At 58.8% G+C, this 11,773-nt stretch overlaps 2 protein-coding genes across 3 annotated transcripts; both read right to left on the bottom strand.

Annotated features, from left to right (window-relative positions):
- Positions 1–74: 74 nt before the first annotated feature.
- Positions 75–2,558, bottom strand: DNASE2 (deoxyribonuclease 2, lysosomal). Its single transcript, XM_046685817.1, has 6 exons — positions 2,199–2,558; positions 1,929–2,079; positions 1,760–1,838; positions 1,294–1,458; positions 1,007–1,204; positions 75–612 (listed from the first exon to the last, which is right to left on the bottom strand). The coding sequence occupies exons 1-6, from the start codon at positions 2,291–2,293 to the stop codon at positions 272–274; spliced, it is 1,029 nt and encodes a 342-aa protein (XP_046541773.1). The 5' UTR covers positions 2,294–2,558; the 3' UTR covers positions 75–271.
- A 407-nt stretch (positions 2,559–2,965) lies between these two features.
- Positions 2,966–7,269, bottom strand: KLF1 (KLF transcription factor 1). 2 transcript variants are annotated; one of them, XM_046686192.1, is made up of 3 exons: positions 7,108–7,269; positions 5,652–6,471; positions 2,966–4,335 (listed from the first exon to the last, which is right to left on the bottom strand). In XM_046686192.1, the coding sequence occupies exons 1-3, from the start codon at positions 7,192–7,194 to the stop codon at positions 4,160–4,162; spliced, it is 1,083 nt and encodes a 360-aa protein (XP_046542148.1). In that variant the 5' UTR covers positions 7,195–7,269; the 3' UTR covers positions 2,966–4,159. The 2 variants fall into 2 exon arrangements, 1 of the variants encoding a protein (XP_046542148.1); XR_006891984.1 differs by lacking the exons at positions 5,652–6,471; positions 7,108–7,269 and adding an exon at positions 5,354–5,469 and having other exon boundaries at positions 4,199–4,335.
- Between the last annotated feature and the right edge of the window lie 4,504 nt (positions 7,270–11,773).

Raw genomic sequence — 11,773 nt, 5'->3', positions numbered from 1 at the left:
GGTCCCATCTGTGCACCAGTTGTCCTCAGACCCTCAGCCACTGCAGTGCTGTTCTGAAAGAAGAGTTAGCAGCCTCACCCACCAATTTCCTTTTATTTCTCAGCAGTGCTGAGCCAGGTGTTATGACACCCATTTTGCAGATGAAGAGACTGAGGCACAGAGAGGTTAAGGCACTTAATTAAAGCCACACAATTAGGAAGGGACTAAACTGGCTCCTGAGCCTTACCTCTCAGATGCCCTGCGGGGCCTCTCTGGAGAGAAGGCCCTGCTCTCATGGCCCACAGGGCTCCCAGGCCTTCACCAGAGGCTGGAAGGCCTTCCAGAGGGCCGGCAGCTGGGAACACAGTGTGCCCCCGCCTCGGTGCTCCTCTGCGGAGTTCCGATTCATGTCCCCGACACAGGCCCAGGGCCCTTCTGGGGCTACACACCACTTGGAGTGGTCGTCTTGGTTACTGAAGGCTGGCCCACTTGGCCCGGGGAAGGCTATCTCAGTCACATCCAGCACATGCCGGAGCCCAGTGCAGTTGGAGCGGAGCACGCCAGCAGAATGTGGCCAGAACTGGACCTGCAGGTTGCTGCCGAGGGCTTCTGCCAACCAGCCAGAGTAGAGGTCTGTGGAGGATGGAAAGAGCACATGGGCAGGGATAGGGGCACTGCTGGGGCCCCAGGCCACATCCCCTCTCTGAGCTCAGTTTCCTCAGCTGTCAATTCCTGGGAACCGGGGGCTGACAACATGAAGACCAGCAGCCCTTACTAAACACTCTACGTGCACTGCTTCATTCACAGCCACTTTTTTGAGTAGAGGTTAGTATCCTCATTCTTCAGATGGGGATGCACCACACAGCCAGGAACCAATATCTGAATCCTGGTCTGTTGGTTGTCTTCCTCTCATTTGATTAGGGCTCTGAACGGGCCCCAGTGCCTCTCCCTGACCTGCCCTCAGCCATGGACACAGCGGACACCCCCTCTGCAGAGAAGTTCACCAACCCTCAACCGCAGGGCTCACCATCTCCAAAGTTTCTGGATTTGACAAAGCTCTGGAAGGTGGCCCCTGCCTTTGATGTGAGTGTTACACTGCTGTTCCAGGGTTTGCTGCGAACATGGAGGCCCTTGGCTACCTTCACCAGGTCGGGGAGCCTCTGGGCGATGTCCCCTTCCAGCTTGTAGTCGTACACCAGGGGAAAAGTGTAGTTCAGCTGTCTGCCTGGAGGGCAAGGAGAGGAAAAATGAGGAACCGTTCCACTCCCCGGCCTGGGAATCAAGAACTCGCCCTGCCTCCCTGTCCCCACTCACTGATATCCTTGAACTGGCCGAAGGGAAAAGACACGCAGAGCAGGGTCTGCCCGTAGGGGCGGGCAGTAGGTGGCCAGCTGTATGCAGCAGAGGCGGCAGGTGGAGGGAAGCGTGGAACGCTGTGGACCAGCCAGAAACCTCCATCTCGGTCGAGGAGCAGCACCCCTGAGCCAGAAGATGGGGATCAGAGGGACTGCTCAAGGCCTCCCAACAAACCGTGCAACCAGGAACACCTCAGTTTGCAGGGGGCTGGAGAGGGCGTGGGCAGTGTCGAGACCACTGCTGAGCCATTTCCATAGCCATCAATTCTCACAGTCCAGGGGAAGGAATGTCAGTGTCAGAGGGGGAAACAGATGCCCAGGGTCTGACACAGCATCCCACATCCCCGGCCCGGCAGGTCAGGGACTAGCTGGGGAAAAGGCAGAGGGAAGCCAGAGCCCTTCCCAGCCCCAAGTCTGGGCCTCACCCTTCGTGTGCCCCCGACTGGAGGAGTCCCGAGCCCGGCTGGATTGAGGGGGCTGGTCATTGTAGAGTAGGAAGGCGAGCTGGGGGAGACGGACGGGACAAGGTGAAGATCCCCCCAGGCCGGGCCCTCCCTAGAGTGCCACCCCGGGTTGGGCCTGGCGCCCCTTCACCTGGCTGGCGTTGCTCCGGTACAGCGGCAGCAGGCTGCGGCCCACGGCCCCCGCCGAGCTGTTGATGAAGTCCGCGCCTTCGCGCCAGCCCCTTGAGTCCCCATCCATGTATTTGTACCGCAGCCCCCGCGGCAGCTTGTAGACGACGAACCTGGAGGTTGCGGAATGGACAGAATGGAGGAAGGGCAAGATAAGGGATTCCAGGCTTCGCCGGGAGCGCAGCAATCTCCAGTCCGGCCCCGGGGGGATGGTCGGCGCCCGCGCACTCACCAGTCCACCGGCTGCCCCGAGTCCCCATAGCAGGTCAGTGTCCCCACAGGGACCCACAGCAGCGCGGCCAGAACCAGCGGGCTCAGCGCGGCCATGGGGCTAGGCTACAGGAATCTGCGCGGGACCACGGGTCGCCGGGTCACGAGCTGGGCCGGCCCGGCCCCAGTGACTTTCACTTCCCCAAACCCTCCAGGGAACCGGGCCGGGACTTCACGAGGATGGAAACTCCGCCCTCGAGAGAAGCAGAAATTTGAGAAGGCGGCCTCGGGTCTCCGGGGGCGGGGCTTCCTCTCGGGCTCGGACCAGCCAGCGCCGGGTCGCCTCCTGCATCCCCCGGCCTCCACCCTAGACAGACCCCACTCTCTGGCCCCGCCTCCTTTCGGTGGGGCGTCTTGGGGAGGGCGTCCCGACTCCGCCTCCGCCCCTGGCCAATCACAGCTCACGTCCCTGCGCTAGGCCCCGCCTCCGCCTCGTTCCGTTCTGGCTGAATGCCAGCCCTCGCTCCGCCTCCGGACTCCGGTCCTCCACCTGCTTCTGGGTCACAGCAAATTCGGGTTATTTCCCTTCCTGCCTTACAGCCAGCTCTGGTGACACCAGCTCTCTCAAGGGTCGCTTGTGATTCTGACTCTCTCCCTTTTCATTCTGCATGTTTTCCCAGGGTCCTCCTGAGCTAGCCAAGAGATTGCTTGGGATCATGACAAGACAAAGGGTGTAGGACTCTGGGGCCAGGCTGAGGGCTCTAAAATGGAGAGAAATGGTCCCTATGAATGTCCCTGGGGTTGTAGGCGAGGAAGACAATTCCTCTACCTTCTAGGGCCTTCTGGTTGGTCTAAGAATTAAATTGACATGAGACAGAATAACAGGAGAAAATCTAACAAAGCTTTATAACGTGTATACATGGGAGAGACCCAGGAAAACAGAGCAACTCGCCAGAATGGCCAAAGATGCCACCTTAAATACCATCTTCAGCTAAAGACAAAAGGAGGGTGTGTGCGGCGGGGGTTGGGGCTTCAAAGGGGAGGAAGGCAGTTCACATGGAGATGGAAAAGCAAATGTTTGGTAAACAGAACTTTGATCAGAGTGGGCTCAGCGAGGATGCTCACAGTCTAGGGTACCCAGTTATCTGTGGTGACGGGCTGTCCCGGGGACAGGCCTCCCATCTTAAATCCTTTTAGGCAGTTATAGGGGGGAGGTCAAAGTTTCTTTCAGAGTCTTTTGTCCGTAACCAGAAAGAGACATTTTGGGCTGGCCAATTCTCATCCCCCACAGGTTCAAGGCAGGAAACAAGGACGATGCAGCCTGATCTTGGCGGGGGGTGGGGGGCGGAGAGGGTGGCAAGGTTTGCAATGCCCAAGGGGGGTCACTGAGGTTTAGGAGATGAGGGTGTGAGGGTGTGTATGGCTCCCCAATATCACTTCTGGGGGTACACCTTCCTCCCAATTTCCACCACCCAAAACCCACAAAGTCAGGCCAACGCTGAAATTTCATCTGGGAGGAGCATTTTTACAGGACCCTTATAACCATTCGCAGCAGATGCCAGCCACTGTGCCAAGCTTCAGAAGTCACGGTGCGAAGCCCCCTCCTAGACCCAGGGTCTCTGGGAAGCCTCACCCCACACGCCCTCCCGCTGTCCCAGGCCGCCTGTGAGCTGGTTTAAGGGTCCAGCTCTCTGAGGGTCTCTCTGTCCAACATGTCAGAGTGTCCATCCGAGTCCGTTTACTTGGAGGTCTGTCTCCCTGGGTCTGCGTGACCATCGGACGTCTCCGTGTGGCTCCCTGTGGCTGAGGAAATGTGTGGGAACTTCTGTTGGAGGCTCCCCTAGGTCTGTCTGGGGGCCAGCCTTGATTTCAGTGGATCTGTGGGGCTGCGAGTCTGGGCGAGGGTCCAGCACAGGGAAAAACCCCCTGCGTGGATCCACTCTTGTTCCATCCTCAGTCCCCGGGAAAGTCCAAGTGCCAGGCTCAAAGGTGACGCTTCATGTGCAAGGCCAGATGATCGGAGCGCGAAAAAGCTCGGGGGCAGAGCTGGCAGCGGAAGGGGCGCTGTCCGGTGTGCTTCCGGTAGTGGCGGGTCAGCTCGTCAGAGCGCGCGAACCTCCACCCGCAGCCGTCCCACGTGCAGGCGTATGGCTTCTCCCCTGGGGACCGAGGAAGCCGTGAGCGCCCCTGTCCGCCCCACTCCTCCCCTCGGCTCCATCCCCCTATCTGGCTGCACTCCTTTGCTCCGCCTTGGCTGGGACCAGGGTGGGGCAAGTGAGGCGGCTAGGACACAAAATTTAAGGAGGCGCTCACTCCCAGGGGAGGGTCCTGAATCTGCACCCAGGTCCTGCTCTGCGACCCCCCATCCTTCTCCTGTACCTGCATCTGGAGCCACGATCGTTCTCATTTCCTGGGCCCAAGTGGCCTCCCCTACCCCACTCGCCCCACTTCCTGTGCCCTGGTACCCTGCCCCTGCGTCCTAAAGACGTCCCACCCTCGTCCTTTGACCCTGCCCCGTGTCCCAGCCCCTCCCTTGAACCAGGGGACCCTCCAGCTGCTGCCCAATCCTGGCCCTGGCCTTGAGCCTCGAAATACATCTGGCGTCCTAGGCCCCGTCCCCGGTGATTACGCTCTCCCTCGGCTACGCCTGGCTCCTTCCCCTGCGGCCCCGCACCGGTCTGTACACAGCGTCCCACCCTCTGGGCGGACCCCGAAGAGTAAGCCTCACCCCTCCTCCTCCCCGCCTCTATCCCACGGCCCCGCTCCTGTCTCTTTGGGCTCTTTGCGACCCGGCTTATCCTCCTATGCCCACCCTCCTCCTCTGTTCCCCAGCTATTCCCCCTGCCCTCCAGGACCTGCCTCTACCTTTGGGCCCGGTCCTCTCCAACTGGGCCTGGGAAACTGACTCTGTCCCTCCCTGGCCTCCTGAGCCTCAGCCACGCCCCCTACAGCCTGGCCCCACCTCCAAGCCAAGCCGTCCACGCTTTATACTCCCGGCTACCGCCCCTGAGCCCCTAACTCCGCCCTCCGCTTGTCCCAAACCCAAACCCAGTGTCTTTGGCTCAGATCCTGGCATTCTAAGCTTGTCCCCTCCACACAGTCTCTCCTCCAGCCCCGCCCTCCTACGCCACCTGCCAGGCTTGCTGGTCCTCAGCCTGTCCCTGGCCCAGGACTTACCCGTCAGTTCCCCGAAACGCTCCCCAGGTTCTTCAGGTCCTCTCTCTGCACCCACCCCGTCCCGCACCGCAGCCTGTCCGGTGGCCCCGCTCCTGAGGTTCCAGGGCTGCTGCCGGCTCCCTCTGCCCGCCCCTTGCCCCGGGACTCTGCTGCAGCCCCACCCTTGGCTTCACGGGCCCGCCCCTTTGCCGCGTCTCCGCCTCTCGCCCCTCCTCTCGCTCCTGGTTTCCGCCTCCCGGGCCGCTCGCCGTGCTCAGACCCCGCCCCGCCGCCCCGCCGCCCCGCCCCGCGCCCTCACCGGTGTGCGTGCGCAGATGCGCCTTCAGGTGCGAGCTCTTGGTGTAGCTCTTGCCGCAGCCCGGGTACGTGCACGTGTGCGCCGCCTGCCTCTTGCGCGCCCACGAGCGCCGGCTGCGCTTGGATGGCACCGCCTCCGGGGTGCTTCTCGGGTTTCCAGCGGTCCCCCCGAGTCCCGCACCCGCCGTCCCGGGTCCCAGACAACTCAGGAAGGAGGGGGGCGCGGCGGGGCCGGGCGCGGGCGCCGGGAGCCCGCGGAAGAGCTGGAAGTGCCCTTGGTACTGGGGCGCCGGGTACAGCGCGGGGTACCCGGGCAGCAGCCCGTACGGGGCCCCCGGCGCGGTCGGCACTGGAAGCTCGGTCCGCGGGAAGTAGCTGCCGGAGGAGCCCACCCCCGGCCCCGGGTACACCGGCTGCAGCGGCAGCCCCTTGGGTTCGGGGGCCGGGACCAGGGCTGGGCCCATGAAGGCGTCGGGGGCCGGGGCTCTCGGGGCCGGGCGTGCCCAGCCCGGGTGCTCCTCGGGACCCAAGAGCCCAGCCACCAGCCCCAGGCCACTTGCGTACGCCCCCAGAGTCTCCGGCGGCGGCGGCGGCGGGAATTGCGCCCCGAGGGTTTCCCCCGGTGCTGGAGCGCACGTTTGGGGCTCTGCGCACGGGAAGTTGTTGAGGAGGAGATCCAGGTCCCAGGCGGTGGCCGCGTCCCTCTCGTCGTCTTCGTCCTCTCCGCGCATGTCCTCCGACTCTGGCCTCACGTGGAGGGGCGGCCCGGTGGGGTCGGGGGGCCCTGGGCCCAAGTCCTGCACCTCCTCAGAGCGCCACCACTGCGGGAGGGAGCCGGTAGCGTGAGGCTTCAGTGAACAGCGGGGTACCTGCCTAGAGACGAGGGGGCCGGATGCCCTGCGGGGGGCAGGCTGGCCAGAGGCTCCGCAAAGGGGTCTTGTTTGCTTGTCTGTCGCGTCAGTCTGTCCCGCTCCCTCACACTGCCTCCCGCTCCAACCCCCCAGGACAGAGGGCGACTGGGTCTAGCTGGAGACAGGAGATAAGACTGACATTATCTGGAGCCACAGTCAAGCATGGGGGAAGGGGTGGCAGAGGCAAGAATGGAAGGCTGAAGGGACCCAGCCTTGCCTCAGTTTCCCCCCACAATCCCCCTCACCCCCAACAAGATGGATTCCCAAGATTAATTCTCGGATGTCCCTGAGACACATTTGCTGTTTCCCTCCGATATCCAGCGTTGTCTCACTGAGCCTAGCCCCCCAAGGTGTTCGGCTCCCGGCCTCAGTTTTCTACGACACAGCAATAAGGTTTAGAGCAAGCTCAGACCCCTGGCCTGGCCTGAGGAGCGCCAGCCCTGGCCAGGTGTCTGGATTCCAGGGAAGGATGGAGCCCTGACCCCCAAGCTCTGTGACCACAGCCCAGGACCCCCGGCGGCCCACTCAGACCCTGCCGGGCCCCACCTTGAGGAAGTCCTCCTGTGTGTCCGGGAAGGGGCCCAGGGCGGTCAGCGTGCTGATGGAAGGCAGGGCGGTCTCAGCTGCAGCCATGGCTGGCTGGTGCCCACCACGGGCTTCAGGCCTCCTCTCCCTTGGCGGCCTCGTGGGCTCTGAGGCTCCAGTGGCCCCTTGGAGGGCTCCTCTCTGCCCTCAGCTGATTGGCTGCGGCCCCTGATAAGGGGCAGGCAAGGCGGGGGTCAGTGTTTCTGGGGAACAGACCTCGCCTCAGCCTGTTTGGGGCTGGGCCTTACAGACTGACCCGTGTGCAAGGCCAAGTCAGATGTTCAGGGGCTGGGGGCTCAGGTGTTGGGTAAAGTGAGGCACTGGGTCCCCCAAGAGGGAGAGTCCTGGGGTCCTGTTCTCAGTTACCTTCCTGGAGAAGGGGTGACAGGCAGAATGGGATTCTGGGAAGGGGCTTTGAGACCCCCTCTCCCCCGACGGGGCCCCTGCAGCCCTCCCCCTCCCCAATAAACAGCAGCAACTGTGCCGATGGCGGGACTTGGCATGAACTCCCTGCCAGGCCAAGCGTTATCAGACACCCCAGATGTCAGAGGCTGCTATCAGGTGGGGGCCCAGAACAGCCAAAGCTCTGTCTCCAGAGGGTGGGGGGCTGGGGCTTCACGTCAGCTGGGCTTGAAATTGCCTGGGTTTTGAGCTCCCAAGGTCTGAACCTGGAGTGGTGGGAGGGAGCCCTGCCAGTCAGCTGCCACTGTCTGCCCTGGGTCCTCCCGGGGGCACCACAGGGAGTGGGGCTGTGTGGAGGCTGAGGCTGGCACCCCTACAGCTGCTCCAGTACGATGGGGCTGGGGAGGGGAGTGACGCCCTCAGCTGGGTGGGATGGGCCCGTTGGATCAGGCCACAGGAAGTGCCTGACCTGCAGGAAACCCACACCGACCCCTGCGCTGGGCCTGGCTGCTGCCTGAGTTCTGCCCCACATTGGGGAGGGATCTGAGATTCTGCACCAGCGGTCTTCACTGTGGTGCCCTGGGAGCCCAGGATGAGGGACAGCATGGACACACATCACAGACACATAGTCCATAGTCACACACACAGTATGCAACTACAGAGCGACACCAATTCCTGGTCCCTCAGTCACACAGACCGTGTAGTGTCTGTACACATAATTGCATGTCTGCATCATATAGAATGTGCACAGACACACGATCATACACTACGTTGGTTCCACAGTGTTATAGGCACAGTCCCTCAGACACTGAATTCATCATCACACAGACAGTCACTGACACAATCACACACAGTCACCCACTCACACCCAGTCACACAACCACACAGACACACAGAGACTCCTGGATGTGTTGTCACAGGACTAGAGAAGATGCAGCCACCCAACCCCATCAAACACGGATGTAGCCTCAGACACAAAAGCGTAAAACATGGCTGCACACAACCGTTCATGAACACACAATGATGTGGTAATGTACACAGCTATACATCAGGCACAACCGCACACAGCACCCTATAAACTTACAGCCTTACATAGTCACGCCCCCTGTCACTGCCACAGTGTGTAATTATCTAGTTACACAGTTGCACAGCTACCAAGGCCCAACCGTAGGGGGTGCACCCGGTCAAATGCAGACAACCACGCCCCCATGGAGTGAAGCACCCTGACAGTGTAAGGCACACAACCTCGCCCAGACACAGACACATAAAGCTCGTGTGCCACAAATGCCTTACTCAAAAAGACGAACAATGATCATGTGCCACAAAGCGGGAGGGAGCAAAAACTGATGTAAAACTCAGCTCAATACACCCACTAGGATGGCTATAGTAAAAAAACAGGAAACAACAAGGGTTGGCAAGGACGTGGAGAAATTGGAACCTTGTACACTGCTGATGCGAATGTAAAATTGGGCAGCTACTATGAAAAAGTCTGACGATTTTACAAAAAGTTAAACATTCACAAACTTGAACAAGAGTTACCACATGCCCCAGCGATTTCACTCCTAGGTTTATACCCAGAAGAATTGAAAGCAGGGACTCGAACAAATGCTTGTACACCAATGTTCATAGCAGCATTAGTTACAATCGCCAAAAGGAGGAAACAACCCAGACGTCTATTAACAGATGAGCAGATAAATACAATGTGGTCCATCCGTGCAGTGGAATATTGTCCAGCTATTAAAAGGAATGATGTTCTAATACATATTACAATGTGGATGAACCTTAAAAACATGCTGAGTGAGAAGAAGCCAGTAGGAAAGATCACATATTATATGATTCCATCTATGTGAAATGCCCAGAACAGGCGAATCCACACAGACACAAAGGTTGATGGTGGCCAGGGGCCGGGGAGGAGGGAATGGTGTGTGACTGCTCGTGGGGACAAGGTCTCCTTTTAGGGTAATGGAAATGTTCTGGAACTAGAGGGAGGTTGTGATTGCACAGCATTGTGAATGTCAATGCCATGAATTGTTTATTTATTTATTTACTTTTTGCTGAGGAAGACTGTTGCTGAGCTAACATCTGTGCCAATCTTCCTCTATTTTGTATGTGGGATGCGGCCGCAGCATGGCTTGATGAGCAGTACATAGATCCATGCCTGGGATCCGAACCCACGAACCCTCAGGCTGCTGAAGCAGAGCGCGCAAACTTAACCACTACACCACTGGGCTGGCCCCTGAATTGTTCACTTTGTTTCTTTATTTATTTAAAAATTGGCACCTGAGCTAACATCTGTTGCCAATCTTCCTCTTTCTTTTCTTCTTCTTCTTTTTCTCCCTAAAGCCACCCAGTACATAATTGTATATTCTAGCTGTAGGTCCTTCTGGTTGTGGCATGTGAGATGCCGCCTCAGCGTGGCCTGATGAGCCGTGCCACGTCTGTGCCCAGGATCCAAACTGGCAAAACCCTGGGCCATCAAAGCAGAGCACATGAACTTAACCACTCAGCCACAGGGCCAGCCCCTGAATGGTTCACTTTAAATGGTTCACTTTATGTTATGTGAATTTCCCTTCAACAAAACAAAATGGCGGGAGTTAGAGAGGTTTCCTAGAGAGGAGAGCAGAGTCTGTCTTAGGGAGAGATCTTCTGGTTAAGGATGAGGCATGAAACAGGCATGTCTGGCTCTGAAAGGTGAGGCAAGAGGATTAGGGTCTAGAGAGAGAGGGCATTTGGCTGGGAGATAAGGCCCCTGGGAGCCTGTAGCCAGGAGGATGATGGACTTCCCAGGGCATCAAGGCCCGAGCCTCCATTTGGGTTTCCTAGTGTGTATGCTGTCCTCACCCTGCGACACTCCCTGAGCATCAGAGAACTCCAACCAGCTCCAGGGCAGGGGAGAGAGCTTTGGGGAAAGGAAGGGGCAAAAGAGAGAGGGGCCAGTGGCTCCAGGAGGGGAGGTGTCCAGAAGAACAAGAGCTATGCAGACTCCCAGACATTGCAGGGCGGTGACAGACTCCCTACTGTGTGAGGAGGAGGGTTCACACCATTTTATTTGGATAATAAGGTCAAGAGAGGCTCAGAAAGTGGAAGCATCTAGGGACACCCAGGTCCCAGGTATTTGGGGACGTGTAGGCTAGTGATCACATTCAGACACAACTCCACAGTGACTCCCATCACACTCAGAGACGATGTGTGAGGCAGAGCACGCTACACACACAGCCACCCAGAGTGGGGAGAGGTGTTCCCGGGTGGGCAGGCAAGGGCCTGTCCTGGGAATCAAGAGGTCTGGATCTCGTTCTGGTCCCTGCTCTACACCTGGCCTGCTGTGACCTAAAGCAAAACCGGCCTTCTTTCTCGGCCTTACTTTCTCCAACTGGGAAATGGGCGGGTCATGGTAGATGTGTGATTTCCAGATACAGAGATGGTCAAGCGTGATGCACCCAGATTCAAATGCACACCACACGAACGCTCATAAAAGCAACATAGGTGAGCACAGCCACTCACTCAGGCATATACGCATGTCACACTCAGGCACACAATCACACACAATTGCACACAGACCAAATCACAGACATATATAGATACGCACAATCAGACAGACGTGCACAGAAATATCCAGTCATGTTATCACAAAGATAACAGCCACATCTAGAGGGAAAACCATCAAGCACAGAGTCAAACACACAGACGCACGATCACACAGAATACCATTACACGCTGCAATTACACAGACAAGAAACCACAAAGACACAGCCACACTTACACGGTCGCAGACAGTTACGCAGGCACGCAACCACCCACAGTCAACAGCCCACAACGTCACAGGCACAGTCAGTCCCACCCACATACAGATACACAGTCAGGCACGATCACACACAGAGATGCACAGAATCACGTAGCACGCGGGATCACACCAAGTCACACACTCGATCACACGTGGCTACAGGCGCTTCCTGGGACAGACTAGCAGACAGGTTGGACAGAGATCGCCCACCAGAGGCCACCTCCTCCCCTCACACGCAGCACCCCGTCAAAGGAGACCTGGAGGTCTGGCCTCCTGGGTTCCGGGACTCATTTTTCTCGAGCCTCAGTTTCTTTCTTTAACTCCAAAATCCCTCTGGACTCGCCCCTCGAAACTGACCAACCAAGAGTGGGCCGAGCCCCCTCCTAGGGCCAATCAGGGCAGGACTACAGCTGGCCAATCGGATTGGCGCTCGCGCCTTCCGCC

This window comes from Equus quagga, chromosome 14 (genome assembly GCF_021613505.1).
Source record: "Equus quagga isolate Etosha38 chromosome 14, UCLA_HA_Equagga_1.0, whole genome shotgun sequence".
Lineage (NCBI taxonomy): Eukaryota > Metazoa > Chordata > Mammalia > Perissodactyla > Equidae > Equus > Equus quagga.
This window is presented reverse-complemented; position numbering and strand designations above follow the sequence as displayed.